Source organism: Barbus barbus (assembly GCF_936440315.1).
Source record: "Barbus barbus genome assembly, chromosome: 14".
In the NCBI taxonomy this organism is placed as follows: domain Eukaryota; kingdom Metazoa; phylum Chordata; class Actinopteri; order Cypriniformes; family Cyprinidae; genus Barbus; species Barbus barbus.
This window is the reverse complement of record NC_136742.1, coordinates 27,401,538-27,418,599: the sequence shown is the minus strand read 5'-3', so window position 1 is coordinate 27,418,599 and position 17,062 is coordinate 27,401,538. Positions and strand designations below refer to the sequence as shown.

The following is a 17,062-nucleotide window of genomic DNA, read 5'->3' as shown; positions in this document are numbered from 1 at the left end:
GGCAAGGGCATAAGTAATGAGGCACAATAAAAATTTTTGTAAAAGTTAAGTAAAACTTTAAAGATTTAAAAGTTTAAAAATGAAAAAGATTCCACTAATTCAAAAATGAACTATTTATAAAATACGTATAATAATAATGAACAAACTCAATCCAGGAAATCTAAAATCTCTCACTAGTTGTCAAATCATCTTTGACATATGAAGTTTCTCTTAAAACAAACAGTTTAAAGGTATAATTACAGAAGAGGAAAGCTCAGGACTAAATAGTGGGATGAGTCACATGACTTAATACAAAGAGAGCAGTCATTAAAAATATAGGGAAATTCTATTCCCAGCAGAAATACGAGGTGATAATTATAAAGCTCTATATGTAAGGCACAAAAAAAATTGATCTGAATGGATGAAACATCTAAATGAGAAAAGAAGGGCAAAGGGAAAAAACTAATTAAAGCAATTTTTGTACCTGTGATGTATAGCAGAAATAACTCACATAAAACATAAAATCCAACAGCAGGAAATGGGAGCGTACCGTGTGTGTGTTCCCTGTGCAGGAGCTCTGCGTGGGGGAAGACTCGCTTCAGGCAGGCCAGCGTTTGGGCCAGCGTGGGCTCCAGCAGGGGCTTCAACACGCAGGAAAGGGCGTGGCCAGGCGGAGCCAGGGCCCTTTGACCCGCAGGTACTATGGAGCGCAGAGCACGACCAAAGTCCTGCGGCCCCAAAACGATGGAGCCCACATCCAGTTGATAACGCTGACTGCTGCCGTAGATTTGAGGATAGCGCCGTCGCAGAGCCGCAAGCGCAGCCTCTGTGCAAAGTGCTTTGATGTCGGCCCCACAGTAACCTGAGACACAGCAAAGTTACACACTCATCTGAACAAGAACAACACTATGTGGCCACCTTTAATACTGGTCAAAAACATTAGTAAACTGCTAACTTCAAATATTTACAACAGTTGCATGATTACACAAAACAAATAGATATAAAATTAAATAATAAAAGGGTATGAAAAAATAAGATATGAAATGTTTTTTTCCACAAAGTCCATTTGTTGTTTAAGATTTTCACTTTTTTTCTGAATTCCATTTAATGGTTCAAATACATTTAAAATGGTTAGAAATTTGAAAGAATAAAATGAGAAAATATTGCTTAAACTTTATTATTATTATTAGAGAAGCACAAGTTGACAGAATAGCCTAGCTTACAGTGAAAATAGTGCGTTCCATTCAACTCAAAGTTTACATTTTTAATTTTATATTTGAGAAAACAAACTGCTATTTGATTTTGGACTTCAAGTAACAAACAATAACCAAAAAGATACATTTAAAAGCAAATAAAATGTTTCTACATTAAAATAATAAATCTGTTGAACAAACGTTGACACCTGTGTAAAACGGTCAATTATCTGATTATGGGAGTAACATTTGTTTCCTTATGTTTCGTCTTCCAAACACCTGACATTAAATCACTTTATGGTCTAGAGAAATCAAGTAATAATAGCTAACTGACTTTGAATATAGATTAAACAAACATGTTCTGATCGCCTGTGATTTTGTCACTTTGTGCAGCATTTCACCATCAGTGAAGAAAGAAATGACTTGCAACATGAACACGTTTTGGGTTTCAACTAGATATAGAGCATCACTTTTGCATCCATCTTACCGACACATTTCTCAGCTAGCTCATCTATGAAGGGTTCAGCTAGCTTGGGGCTCCAGTCCCTGGTGTGGATTATTAGAATGTGCTTTCGAGCCTGTTGATGAGCGTAAACACAAACACAGACAGTGTACAGATAAAACAAGGCACTTCAAAACGCACAGCAAAACGGTTTTGATCATAAACACTTAACAAAGGGGCTGGGTGAAAACATAAAAGCTAATGTTTGATTAGCCAGCACCCTGCTGTGAAGACAAACATCTAGAAATCAGACCGGCACAGAGCTGACCTCATATTACAACAACTTCAAAAACAAAGCTCAGGCATAGATGATGCACACAATATAAGGGTGAAGATGTGTTTGGCAATTATATAAGTTCTAGCTTTATAAATTGAATTCAGTGTAAAGTGAGCTGTTTCTAGTCTAGTTAGTTTGTCTCCATTTGAGAATCTAAATTTTCTATATATACATATAATTCATAATAAAAACTCTGATTAAATAAATAAAATGCTATACCAAAAAAACGTATGAGGACTGAAACCATTAGTGAAAATGTATTGTATCTTTACAAATGTTTGTTTTTGTTTTTTTCATTACAAATTACATGTTGTAAATTTTGAAAACCAGAACAAACCCTACAAAATGTTTATTTTCATGGTTCAATTAAATAGAAATCTCATATTTTTAAGTCTAAAACTTTTGGACCCTACTGTATAAAATAATACTACTCATAGTAATTCAGCAAAATATTACTGCATTAAATTCTTCTGATCACTGTTTTCAACATTTCTCATGAGACTGATATTAGAGTACACTGATCTGTTTAAATGCTGTTTAATGTTCTCAGTCTATTTGAAATCTCATTTTTGTGCTCAGTACTGCTCTGACTGTTGGACATAGGAAAAATACAGGATATCATCTAATGTTATAATATTTCCCTCAATGACTAGTTAGCTTCTACTTATTTTTAGATTGAAGTGCTCAATACTTAGTACACCTTTATACATACAATTTTCAAATTACTCATATATATACTTTAAAGTTTAACTCCGGTCATGAAATGTTTTGAACTAAAGCAGGAAAGCTTTGATATCAGCAGAGATCGGCATGCTAAACTAATCTCATCAAAATTAACCGGCATTCCGTTTGTCAAGATGTCAACAAGATTGGCAAACAGAATCTGTGAGATTAACGCAGATAAGAAAAATGCATTTTAGCGGCCAAACCAGCTGCAAGAGACTTGAAACTGAGCTGTCAGACAATTTCAGGATAAGTGTTTTAAGTGAGGGACACGAGGGTGCTCTGGGACACCTAATGTTTGTTTACCTCGCAGAAGTTAAAAAGGATTCGCGCACCTTTTTATCTGGCAGGTTGAACAGAAACTCCCGGTCAAAGCGTCCGGGCCTCCTGAGTGCGGGGTCGATAGAGTCGAGTCTATTTGTAGCACCGATGACCACTATCTCCCCCCGGTTGTCCAAACCATCCATCAATGCCAGTAATGTAGATACAATGGAGCTAAAACATAAAGAGAAAACAAAATGACTGGCTAACCTCACCAAATGTAAAATTAATAGGTGTTGATGTGTGAATATGGGTAGCACATCAATCTCTTTAAAAGAGCAAGAAAAATCTTGTTTTCCAACATACACTCCTTGTAATACCAAAACCCTTTGTGTGGAAATCATATCGAACTACTTTATTTCTTCGGGAGCTTTTTCTAATCCTGATGATGAAACCTTCGGCAATCCCCACTGCATTAATTCGAATGCATTACCTGTGAATTTGATCCTGCCTGCTGGAGCGAACAGGAGCGAGGCCATCAATCTCATCGAAAAAGATGATGGAGGGTCTCATGAGGTATGCCTGCCAGGACGAGAGCAAAACATCACCTGGCTGGATAATCACACAACTAACACTTCAAAACAGCTGGAGAGAGAACAGAGCCTGACACCTGTTTATAGGGATATATGATTCCCTCCAAATCTAAATAGACAACTTGTGATACACTAAAAGAATCAACAAAGAGGAAAAAGAAGCTTTTGAAGCTTTTCTACGAGTAGAAACAAGCTAATTGTTTTCCTTTAAAATTGTAAACGGTAGGTTCAGTTATGCTGCATAATGTAAATACAAATATATATAAATTTTATATATTTTTTTTCCACAACACAACTTTAAAAAAAATTTAATATATACATACTTCCAAAAAATCTTGGGGACAAAATGTATAGAAATCCATATATATATATATATATATATATATATATATATATATATATATATATATATATATATATATATATATATATATATATATATATAAAAAGACAAAATTAATTTAAATCTGCAACCTGCAAAGAAGTTTAACACTTAATTTAACAAACGTTTTCAAATCATTAACCCTAATTTTCTTTTACATAAAACAAACATCCAGGAAATTGCTATATCCGGTCATCAATAAATATCAGCTCACAGACAACAGAAACGATCTCAAAGCTATACTAGAGCCAGGATTGTGAGGTCGTCAACTAGTTCACCTGGTCAAAAAGTAGGCGGAGCTGTCGTTCAGACTCTCCCACCCATTTGCTGAGGCAGTCTGCGCCCTTGCGCATGAAAAAAGACACCTTCCTGTCACCCTGACTGCATTCATTGGCCAAAGCTCGTGCCACCAGCGTCTTCCCAGTTCCTGGAGGCCCATAAAACAGACATCCTCTGCAAAGCAGGGAAAACATGTTACGAATACGTTAGTGTCAACCTCTGACAGCACGTCACCGGATGCAAATTTAAACACAAATCAAAAAAATAATCAGATACGCAAAAAACCTTACCTTGGGGGCTGGATCTTAAACTTCTCAAACACTTCTGGATATAATAAAGGAAAGACGACCATCTCTTTTAAAGACTGAATGTGATGGGAGAGACCTCCAACACTGTCAAACTTCACCTGCATTGAAAGAGACCAGACATATGCTAACCTGCAAACAAACCATCTTTTTCCTTAGTGTAAATCAGTAAAGGAATGCAGAGAAGTATAAAAACACTCAGACTCACAGAAGTGTCCAGATTCATGGGATCCACATCTGCCAAACTAGCACCCACTTTTACTCTGTCTCGAAGTACACCGCTGGACAGATCCTCTGCCCGCAGGTTCATGGGTAGACACCTGTCACAAGCAACATCAAACCTTAGTAAAAGTTCACACACTTTAGCCATGCAATAAGTCACACATTGAGTGAATTAACACTTGTTCTGTTTGATGACAGTTTTTATGTCACCTGTTACGAGCTCGGCTCATGCTTTTGCTTTTGCGCCTCTCAAAGCGCTCTTCATCAGACGATGATGTTGATTCACTACTGTGAATGGCATGTTTCTTTACTCTGGTGATGAAAACACAGCAGTGTTGTTTTAGTATCATTGAGATTCTATTATAGTTTTTATTAATAGTAATTATTTTATATTAATATTTTTAGGGTTTCATTTTACATTTTGCATTCATTTTAATTTTAATGAAAGTTTTAGTAGTTTTGCTGTGCGTTTTTGTCATTAGTTTAATATGTCTATACAGTTCTATTATTTTTACTTCAGCTTAAATTCTAGTTTTTAAATAGATCAATTACTTTAGAACAATTTTTATTAAAAATTTATATAAAAAAAATTGAAATGTTGTCTTGGCAACTAGCTAAAATCAATAAGTTACATTTTTAAATATATTATTTTGTTTAATTTAACTTTAATTTCATTTCCATTATTTCTTCTTTTATGGTTTTAGCGAACTATAACAACCCTGAAACCCAGAAAATATTGCCCTCCAAAAAAGCAAGAAATAAGACATTAGAAAATAAACTGCTGAAAATAACCATTATTCACCTAATATGGCTTCTTCTTGCAGGAGATCTGTGTGTGTCGAACAGAGAGCCCTTGCTCTGCTTCCTGTTCACTGGCTCTGAGAAAACAAATGAAACGCATTCAAAAGGCAAAATCATTCATTACAATAGCCAATAATTGCACACGCTGCATGGCATGGAAACATCTGAGGGTCATAAGGATGTTTTAGGTGCTCAAGCAAGTGAGCATGAATGAAAACTATCTGAGCATAGATGCTCATGAGTGAATGTGTCCAGAGCAAGTACCTATTGGTGGTGCTTCATATCGCTGCACTGTTTTACGCTGCCTGAGGTTATAAGGTCTATCGTTCTCCTCTCCAGCCTCTTCTGCCTCATCTCCTTCATCGTCTTCATCATCATCATCAGCCTCCACATCTTCATCCTCCTCTCCCTCTTCGTGAGACTCTTAAAAATAATAAAAAAAAGAGAACTCTTTAGAATGAACAACAAACTAAACTTTCATCACAGTTGGAAATCGAAAAATGGTTTATATTCAGAACTTCTGCAATGGAAAAGCCCTTTTACACTTCATTTTTTCATGGGACAAATCACATTCTTCACAAATTAAATATAAGGTATAGCTTTAGGACAGATCAAGAAGACAGATGACATTGTTAGATGCAATAAATATACAAACAATAATACAATTTATTAGTGCTGTCAATCGATTAAAAAAATTAACTAATTAATCACACATTTTTCTAAAATTAATCGTGATTAATCACGATTAATCCCACCTAACATTCAAGTTTTTAAATAAACAATCTTCAAATGTACAATGTACAAACAACATAAAGACAGTACATTTTTAATATTTCTTTAATGGCATCTTTTTTTATGATTGAAGGCCAGCATCACTGATATCAATACAACTGATGTCTCTATAAAAAAATTGTTTTGCCCCCTGAATATTTAACCATTGACTGTAGCCATTCAGCATTACAGTATAATTGAGAGCTATCAATTTTAACATTTATTAGACTTAACGTCTAATTTAAGTGAACTTAAAACAATCTTCACATGAACCCATTATAATAAATGACATATTTAGCTAGCTGTGCCCTTCAGCAGAAATATACAGAAAATGAAGTTACCAAACACTAAATTCTAAATTAAATATAGATTAACCCCTTAAAACTATAAAAGTTATTGATTTGCTCTTTTTTCTTTTGTTCTTGGATTAATAGACATCACAGCAGCTGGTTATTAACTTATTTGCCTGCTATTGCTTTAAAAGCTGCTGCTGCTGAAGGTGATGGGGATCTGACATGCATCTTATTTTCTCACAAATCTCTTTACATTTTCTGACTCACTTCAGGTCTGAAAGTCTCAACTAATGAGCAGATGAGTTGAATTGGGTATTTTAGATGAGGGAGACAGTGCTAGGGTGCCTCAGGACAGTTTTTAAGACCATTTCAGAGACATGTACTTAAATGTGACGCATATATAACATAGGCTATTGCATGCATGCACACAGTTTAAGACAGCTTTAATCGCCTTTTTGGTAACTTCATGCCTGAACTGACGGCATAACTACGACATTGCATGCACGTAGTTTCTTTCGCTGTATGATATGAAATGATATAGGCTACAGCGCGCACCGGCACCTATGTGCGTGTATTTGAAGAGTGCGCGCTACGAGCACAGTATCTTTTACGCGCTTGTTTGACTCGCGTCTGGCGTGGAGGCGACGTATAGAGCACGTGTCTGAAACTTCTCCCGTTTGATGTGGTCATAAAGACATTCTGCATCTAAATAAACAATCCTTTGCAAGAAAAAAAAAGACAGAGGCAGCAGTTGCAAATGGGGTGGCCAACCCTAGCCCCGCCCCTGCGTTAATTGCATTAAATATTTTTAACGCGTTAATCTGAAAATAATTAATAGCATGCGTTAACGCGCTAATTTTGACACCACTACAATTTATTTGATTCAGGTAATGCTGGATACACACTAAAAGTTTTTTAAAATATTATAAGATCTTCAAAATGTGAGAAATCACAAACATGAGGACAAAAAAAAAAATCCTAGATTTAACCGTTTTGCTCCTATAGTTTGTGGTGTGCTGCGATGTGACAAAGACAGCACACCCACACACCAACAGATTTTCAACCAGAGTCCTAAATGTGAACACGGGAAATCTCGCAAAATCTCTGGAGACTTGAGAATAAAAAAAATAAATTGCAATTTTAGAGCAAACATAATAAACATTATGTTTGTCGCCATATGACCTATGACATATTAATTTGTGGCCACTGACCAGGTTTCAGTAATGTGTTGCCTAGAAAACCCATGAATTTAAATGTGGGAGCAATTTAAGTCATAGTAATGAATTCTTAATTCGTGGCCACGAAATCTTTCATTTCCCCCCACGTTTACCACAGTAAGAGATGCGAAAACAGTGATTAAAACAACAATAAGATAAACCTGCGAATCTAGAGGGTGAGACAGTGAGGATTTGGGAAAAGAAACAATAAATAATATTAAATTTGTGACCATCTGGCAAAACAGAACACAAAGCCTTGATTTACACAAAGTATGGCTTGATTTAAATGTATGCAGCATGAATCAAAAAGCATGGTCGCGATGTAACACTTGCCTGCGAACCAATTATTAATCTTATCAACAAAGCTTTGTACCTCACTTATGTCATAATACTTGCATTAAAATGTTTCAAATGGGTAACAGTGTGTTTTGTCGTTGCAACGCCGGTGGTTTTGGAAACGGATCACTGACCGCACGTCACAGCCCCACGCGCCGTACTTGCGTTTGGGATCATTTTATTTTAAATCCCGATAATGTCAATTTGACAAAGTCTTTTGACAACACTACCTAGGATTATCGGAAGGGGAGAAATCGGCCCAAAATCAGCCCGATTATCTTGTGGTGTGTACCCAGCATAACAGAATTACTATGAAACTAGAACTGTTAAATGTAATTGGAACCAGAATCATTAATTAAATTTCTTATCATTCGCCTAGTCATAATTTTATATGAATGCAATAAGCTTCAATGATGCTTGGGAACATTAAACAAGCAACCTACACCAGATACAAATCACATAGCGTGACACTAACAATGCACCAAAATGATTTTTTTTGTTTATCAAAATATTGAAACCTAAAGTTTTCAAAACTTAACCTAAATTAACTTAGTCAAAAAAATGTTTTATAAGTAAATAGAGTTAACTGAGTTGTACGCAAACAATTATTTGCAAATAGGGCAGTTTCACAGTCCACACATACCTTCAGTTCCTTCCTCCTCTTCGGGGTCCTTTGACTTGCTCATGACTTTGTGATGCGCCTGCATTCCATATGTGTTCCTACGCAAAGATTTCCTCCTCTTCACGCGGGAGTACATGTCCATGTTTTCCTGCAGCAAAAAAATAAATATCTAAATGAGAAATGTGGAAGAACCAATGGAGTTTGTAGTATGTGAGTTTTGACTCATCAGTGGGTTCACAGCCCACACTGAAGAGAAAGGCCAATGCTTCAGAGTAAGGCAGGATTTTAATAATCTCAATGTGGGCAATCGTTTGCTTAATGAGATGGAAAATAAGGCGGCCCAATTGTTCTGCAGTTTAATCATCAGTGTTAAAGAATAGAAAGAGTCACCAGTTCAGTGTCTGTCCACATGCGGAGGCGCTCCACTTCCCGATTCTGCCGTATGCTGCTGATGTTGTCCATCTCCTGAAGAACTGCTTCTGCCGTACTAACAACAGACACAAGATTCACATGCATTCAATAACCAAACTTTTTAGTCTCATGAAACAAAAGTTCATAAACCGGTTTACTAAGTTTAACCCCATGAAGCCTACAGTGTCATATTTGATACGCAAAATTATAAAGCCTCTAAATTATCAACATTATCAAAACTTTAATGAAATACCTGTTATACACAACTGTACACATGTTTTCTGTCCTCTGATTGATTGGCTATACTATAATAGTATTTTAGACCTTTATAGTAGTATAGTAGGTTTTGCTGTGAAATCTTACGTAAGAACTTTTATTTTGGTAGTAATATTTTAAGATGCAACTTGGGTTTACTTGACTATCCATACATCCTTTATTAAAATACAAATCATGGTAAGATGTGAGTAACAAATATGATCCATCAGGCTTTTGAGGAATGTTTATTTGTCCATCTCTCAATCATCATTTACTAAATTTCATTGTATGTTTTGCCCCCCAAAATAAAATCTACAAAACTATAATAATAAAACTAAACATGTAAATATAATCTAACTAAAACATTATTGGAAGATATAGTGACAACTTTTGAAAATAGTTGAAGAATTTGAAAATAAAATGCAAATATACAATTTGAATATTAACAGCTGCTTAATTCTCATCGTCTCAAGTGAGACTTAATATTAGCAGCTGCACCAAACTGCAGATTGTTGCTCAGTTTGGGCTCTGAATAAAACTGAGGTGTTTTTTTTTTTTACCTCTTCATGCTTCATATTCTCTATATCATACTATAGGAGCCATAAAATCCTGATCTATCAAATATGATACTAAACAAAAAAACATAGGCCTATGCAAATTTCTGGCTTCAAATGCAAAAATATATCAGGCTTCAAAGGGTTATTGTGGAGGAACGTCATTCAGAATGAGTAAAGCAGCTCAAGCCATTCATGTGCAACACCAGCAGGTCTTCTCTCCAATACACTTCCACCATCTGTCTTTGACTCGCAGCAACATGTTACCTCACACTAAAAACCTGATTTAGGACACAACCCAGTAAATCCATCATCAAAATCAACCTTTTTTTTAATACACAGCCAATATAATCATCATATACATATAAACATACATGATTACTTGAAAAGATGTGAGTTTTGTTTTTGAATGCCCAATGCAAAGAAACTGTCAATTAAATACATTTTTGTAAACCCGGCAAATCTATTCAGAATGAAAGTGTTCAAACTGCAATATTGCGTAACAACTGCAAAGTCTCTAATATGTAAACAAAATTTACACACTAAACCCAGCAGAAACTCCTGCACAACCTTTATACTTTTAAATGCTCATGAGAAAAATCACTACCTGCAATTCACAACATCTGTCAGCTGCCTGGTGTTTTTCCTTGATATATGCATAAAGTTGAGGATTTATGAACTGTTCGATGCTCTCAAATTATTCTCCAATCCACTGTCAATCAATCATGCTCTCATAAGAATTGACTGAAAATGCTGCGGCAGTGTAAATACACCATACGTTTTCATCGATGTCAAACCACAAATGTGTGTTCCATCACAAGTTTTGACGGTTCTAGGGACAAGCACAGAAACTTTCTTTGAAAAAGATATGCAAATGTATTATTAGTATACAGGATCTCCAGATGAGCTGTTTAACACAAGTACAATCATTTGCAGTCATACCACAGAAGCTCAACAAGTATGAAATATCACCCAAGAACTGATACAGGTCATTAGTAAAAATATTAACAAAGACAGGTTTAACGAAGCGAGGTCTACATCTTTTCAAGTACAGCCGGAACCTACCCCTGGGATACGTGTAGCCTTGGCTAGGGATCACCAATTATATCATAAACCATAATGTGCATTAATGCAAGCTGAACAATGCCATCACTATACATATTGAGTAGTCTCTTGTAGTCTCTTTTAGTTCTTGTTGAGTTTAAAGTGTCGGTTTCTGCAAGAGTAAACTCTGTTGGCTTCATCAGATGTCCTACTAATTATACACCAGCTACTCAAAACCATGAGGGAATTATAACGTACGCACACAATGTCCAAACAGAACATGATTTGGACACTGTGAGCTCCTCGTGGATTCACGGGGTAGAAAGCTAGTTGGTTTGAAGCCAAAGAGGTCAATCCAAAGACAATTGATGCTCAAAATGCTTATACACAGACTCTCTCAGACAACCAGGAGTTAAATGATTTGCTGACTGGTTGGGTCAACAATGAATAGGCGTCTAGACGTATAAATGCGGTTAATCATGTGTTCCTGTATTCAATGTCTGTCATCATTAAGAAAACAGCAAAGTTTATGAACAAGCCGTTTTTGAAGTTTAGTAGCATTAAATTGTCTATCTAGAATGTTTTGAGTTTGAAAATTTACAGAAACTACCATACTTCAGGCATGAATTAGCTATGTATACTAGGGCTGTAACGTCCCAGTCGATTAGTCGATTAATTGGTCGATACGGTCTGGTTCGACCAAAAATCTGATTGGTCGATTTTTTGCCGCGCTCATTTCATCAGTTTGGCCGCGCTCATTTCATCAGGTGGAAAGCACTAATTACTAATGGGGGTGTTTTCAGAGCACCCCTGTTTCACAGGTAACAGTCTGTTTTCAGAACACCCGCATTGTTTTCACTTTTTTTGGATTAGCCCAACCCACTGGAGAAGAGAGACAGATAAGTAGGCTTTAGAAGGTTTGATGCTGAATATTATTTATTTAATAATAAGCTAGTGTAAAAACAAGAAGCTGTCTCCTTCCAAAGAACAAGTGTTAATTTCGTTAACGAAGAGGACGACGAAAAATATTCGTTAACGAACCTTTTTTCTGTGACTAAGACGAGAAGTTGACGAGATAAAATTAATATCTGATGATAAAAACTATGACGAAATGTATGCGCGTCTTCGTTAACGAGACGAGACGGGACTAAAATGTTATTTGAGGACTACCGGACATTCAAAATACATCCTATAGGCTAAGTTGACTGTCTTGTCTTTTAAAATGTGCGTCCCTGTCACTGGATCGCAATCAGATGAGGGGCGTTTGTATATCTAGTCAGAGTATGGCAGCCGCAGTGGGCGGATACGCTACCAAAACGCAAACTAGCGATCTGAAACAATGGCCTCAGCAACTGAATGGTTATAGGGATAGGGTGACTAGACATCCCGTTTTTCCCAGGAGTCACAATTCGTTGTTGATTAACTTAAAGTTAGTGAAAGCGCGATAGGCGGAATCACTCTGATAGAAGTGCTCCACTTTCTCAGTTCTCACACAGCGCGCGATCAGTTCTCAGTTCTCACAATATTGCGCTGTGCCCACTGTTTGTGTTAGTTTTGAGCCTAAGATGCTTTATTTTTCAGTTATGCACTTTATTTGGTTTCTGCTCTTGTTTGTTTAATAAATTTTTTTTTTTTTATTAAAGTGGACGCGCCTTTTGTGTTTATTAAGAGTAAAAGCTTTAAGTCTATTCGTGTCTCAGCCGCGAAGCTGAGCTCTTATGTTCAGCCTCGCTCTGTGCGAGCTGCGCAGAGCGGCTGAAATGATAGTGTCTGACAGTTATACTTATAACATATGACAAAAATAATTTTCTAAATTATGTTGCACATTCCTCAAAAGTTCTTGTGATATCACTAGTTGACAACATAGTACTGTTTTCAGAAATCACAGGCTATGATATTGTGCAGGTACACGTGATGCACCGCTGTCAGAGACGACAGACTCGTGTGTCAGACTCATTTCAGTGCAAAATAATTAGGTCAAAATCGATTTAATATACTGCAAATAGCCTATTAGTTTTTTTATGTTTATTTATAATTAATTTAGGCAGACAACAAGGCTACCAAGTACTGAGCACAGTGCATATCTAATTAATGTAACGTACGTTTTTTTTCTCTCCACAACGTCATTTTTAGTCGATTTTTAGTCGAACGTTTCAGGACTTCAGTCGACCAAGATTTTCTTTGGTTGATTACAGCCCTAATGTATACAACAATCAGCATTTACCTGTTGACGAGTTGGTCGAAAAGTAAACTCTGATTGAGGTGTTCGAACTGGGACTTCCTGACGCGGCGGCTTCTCTTGAGCTCAACATGACCGTTCATGCGACCAATGTCCCCATCTGATGTAGAATCACCCCTCAGACTCATTCGACCTATGGGTTAAAAAGAAGTTATTAAAACCATCGCCTAATGATGAAGAATATCATCATAATGACATCTAAACTTATGTGAATCATATAAAGGCAGCATAGTTGAAGTATCTATTAGGGGTGTGCGATATATATCGTCTGCCATAATATCGTAATTGTTGTTTTAACAATGTTCAATTTGACATTATCGAGTATTTTGCAAAAACCAAACAAAACACCTAGCCTACGGAGTGCACGCATATATAACGTGATAATGTTTAGTGGGTTAAACAGTGCACGCGCGCATTTAGCGTGTTCTTTCACTGCACAATTCAGTCTATTAAAATGCATTAAGAAAGATCACAAAATTCAAGATATAGGGGCAGAGAATGTACATATATCACTTCATATAGTTAAAAATCACACTAAGAGTGCTGTTTTTTTCTTTAAAAACAAGCATGATTACAAATGTGATACTGATTTTATACACCAGTTCAGCAAACAATAAGTTAATATTAAGAGACTTACATTTTAAACACCATATCGCCTGTTTTTGCTCTATTTCGCCAAACAAAAATAATTCCAAACGTCTCTGAGCAACTTGACGGTGTTTTGTTCCTGAATGAATCAACCATTTAAATGATTTGGTTCAGTCGCAATGTTAATAGTGACTTGCTGCCACCTACTGGTGGTTTTAATTTCAAATTTAAAGTATCTTTTCATTTTTAAAATTATTTCAAACATCAGTATTCAATGTTTTATGTTTAAACTGTCAAAACATCATGCATTTGTAACTGCAGGTTAAAGCACTCCATGACCTTCTGAGCTGAATTAAATAGTGTGTCAATACATCTAAATGCCACTTCAGATGCAACTTCTGAAAAGATTCATTTTGTTGATACTGGTTTCATTTCTTTGGTAACAGCCTAAATGTCTTATTCTAATTGACTGAATAAATGTAACAATTTGATTCAAAATATGCACACTTTTAGAAAAACAATTTCTTTATTAAATGGTAAAAATGCCCATAAAAGGTAAAAATCAATTTAAACTTACATGAAAAGATTAATTTCCGTTCATTAATGTGAACTGACCGCACAGAATGAAGAATATCAATAACCGCAGCTGTCCATGGTAGTCAGATATCAGCACAATAACACACTCGGCAAAATATTGTCTAATTATTGTTATCGAAAAGAATCCCCAAAAATATCGAGATTTTTTTTTTTTTTTTTCAATATCGCACACCCCTAGTATCTACTAAATATATTGATTGGATGGATATTGTGACCAATGTTTAAAACACAGAGAATTACTTTTTTCCATAAAATCTACAGATGGATTAATATTTGCAGTACTGGGAAAACTGATTTTGTTTACAATTTTATCTGATATTATCTGACATTTTTCCATCAATAACTTACATGGATGCATAGGTGACCAAATTACCATTCTATCAATTTCTGTTGTTTTTATATGTTTATGTTTATATGTTCTTTTTTAACTAAAGCTTTAAGGCAGCATATTTAATTTGAGGGTTACAGATATAAAGTGTCAATCCTTAGAGTGTTACATTAAGTTCTCTTAAATTAGCATAAACAGCTGGGAAAGAAATCTGATCCGTGTCAATATATTGTCAATTTTGGGTGAACTTTTCGTTGCAGTAAATCAAAATAAATAATGTACACTTACTGTGTCCATTCTGCAAGGCACCAGTGGACAACCTGGAAGATGATGTGAAATTCCATGAGAAACAGTTTACTTTACAACAAATAATAATACTTCTTTTAGCACATAAATAAGAGAAACAAACATTTAAAGTATTTTCTCTGAATCTAGACAACTGTAATTGTTTCTATGCGAGTTAAAGCAATTCTCGTCTAAAAACAAACTTCCAACAACACTGAAAATTCCCAAATTCAGTCTGAACTGTGAAGTCTCAAGCATTAAGATTAAGCAGATCAGTTGGCAAATGGATCCAAAGCTGCACAATTAAAAGGATAGTTCACCCAAAAATGAAAATTCTGTCATTAATTACTCACCCTCATGTCGTTCCAAACCCGTAAATCCTTTGTTCATCTTCGGAACACAAATTAAGATATTTTTGATGCATTCTGAGAGCTCTCTGAACCTCCCATATACAGTAATGTAATTAACACGATCAACGTCCAGAAATCTGTATGGAGATCTGTAAAATAATCCATGTGACATCGGTGGTTCAACTGTAATTTTACGAAGCTACGAGAATACTTTTCGTATGCAAAGATAACAGAAATAATGACTAAACAATTTGTCTCCTCCGCGTCACCCTAGTGCCATTTTGGAGAGTATCCACTGAACGTAAACAGCGTATGTTGTTCTGTGTCAGCTGCACCACACAGATACGTTATTTTCATTTAAATCAAAGAGCAAACAACGTTGAAAACGTATCCACTAGGGATGTGCACTACGACTAATTTGACTGTCGTTTAATCAGAAGTTTCGTATCTGACTAGTCTAAAAGCTAGAAACCTCAAAAGAAAAAAAAAAAAGTGCGTATCTATATAACAGCCTACACTTGAAATACTTAATCTTTGAATCACACTGTCAAATCCCTCAATAAATTCTGCTAAAAATAGGTCACTATTATGCCGTATGCTTGCCTCGTCTTATTTAATTTTAGGCAGTCGTTAAACAGAAAAAAAGGAAGCCAAGTGCATAGCATAAACCAGTGCATAGCTTATTTATTCAGATCGGCTGGAGCAATGCAGAAATGGAAAATCAATCAATAGACTGACAGAATTCTTCATTTTCATATAACATTGTCAAAAACAATAGGAAAGTTTAAAGGAATAGCATTAAAACGGCTTTTAAAAATGTACTTCATGTTGGCTATAGTCTAAAAACTAAACCATGCTCGTTTTACTTAGACCATGCGCATTTGTTCAGTGAATTTAACATGTTAATGTGGTCTGGCGAAAGACAGGACTAGAGGCGATTCTGCACTTGAAAAACACAAAAACGCCCTCGGCAGGAACTGAAGTCACAGGCACGCACAGAGATAACTGCAAGCAAGCAGACAGTTTCGAAAAGAGCCTGGAAATCCCGCACCTCCACCGAAGTGGGTCTTCGTTTAGAGGGATAGGCGGCGCGGATGGGATCGCGGACCACAACGACGGGTCCTCACTGCAGAACACAAGATCCAGGGGACGCGGTTGGATCTAGATCCAATTCCTCCCACCTTACATTTACCTAAACCTACCCGTCTCCACCCCGTTCCCTAAACCCACCCATCCCCACCTCTAAACCTACCATCTCCACCCCCTAGATGTGGATCCAACCCCGCCCCCTGGATCTTTGTTCTGCAGTGAGGGGCTACTGGGTTGAAGTGTATAACATGATTGACATTTGCTGGCTTTGGCTAGCCTCCAATCTGACGCATACTTGCCTGTATTGAATATGATTACGCATTGCTCCAGTAAAGTTATTGTAAGCCAATCTGACATTACACTGTTTACACCAAACTTTTCCGTTTCCTTCTAATTCAAAATAATCCCACACCTTGCTGGTCTTTCGCGTGGTCATTTTGAGCTCACCGCAACTGACATGACGATAACGCATGCGCCAGATACGCTTTTTAAAAAATTATATATTTAAATATTTTGATATGTATTCTTTTTCAAAAGTTTTATTTTAACTTATTTAAAATGTTTTA

General features: G+C 36.1%; 1 protein-coding gene across 1 annotated transcript in view; it reads right to left on the bottom strand.

Moving 5' to 3' along the window:
• The window catches only part of LOC306880344 (ATPase family AAA domain-containing protein 2B-like), a 95,214-nt gene that overhangs the window by 74,620 nt on the left and 3,532 nt on the right, over nt 1-17,062 (bottom strand). The window contains exons 3-16 of the mRNA XM_079433827.1: nt 15,061-15,092; nt 13,245-13,392; nt 9,147-9,243; nt 8,778-8,904; nt 5,782-5,940; nt 5,519-5,594; nt 4,927-5,028; nt 4,703-4,814; nt 4,480-4,595; nt 4,189-4,363; nt 3,429-3,517; nt 3,010-3,169; nt 1,660-1,750; nt 530-841 (exon numbers count right to left, since the gene is read on the bottom strand). Coding sequence (XP_079289953.1) covers nt 530-841; nt 1,660-1,750; nt 3,010-3,169; nt 3,429-3,517; nt 4,189-4,363; nt 4,480-4,595; nt 4,703-4,814; nt 4,927-5,028; nt 5,519-5,594; nt 5,782-5,940; nt 8,778-8,904; nt 9,147-9,243; nt 13,245-13,392; nt 15,061-15,092 — 1,796 coding nt within the window. The remainder of the gene's footprint in view (nt 1-529; nt 842-1,659; nt 1,751-3,009; nt 3,170-3,428; nt 3,518-4,188; nt 4,364-4,479; nt 4,596-4,702; nt 4,815-4,926; nt 5,029-5,518; nt 5,595-5,781; nt 5,941-8,777; nt 8,905-9,146; nt 9,244-13,244; nt 13,393-15,060; nt 15,093-17,062) is intronic.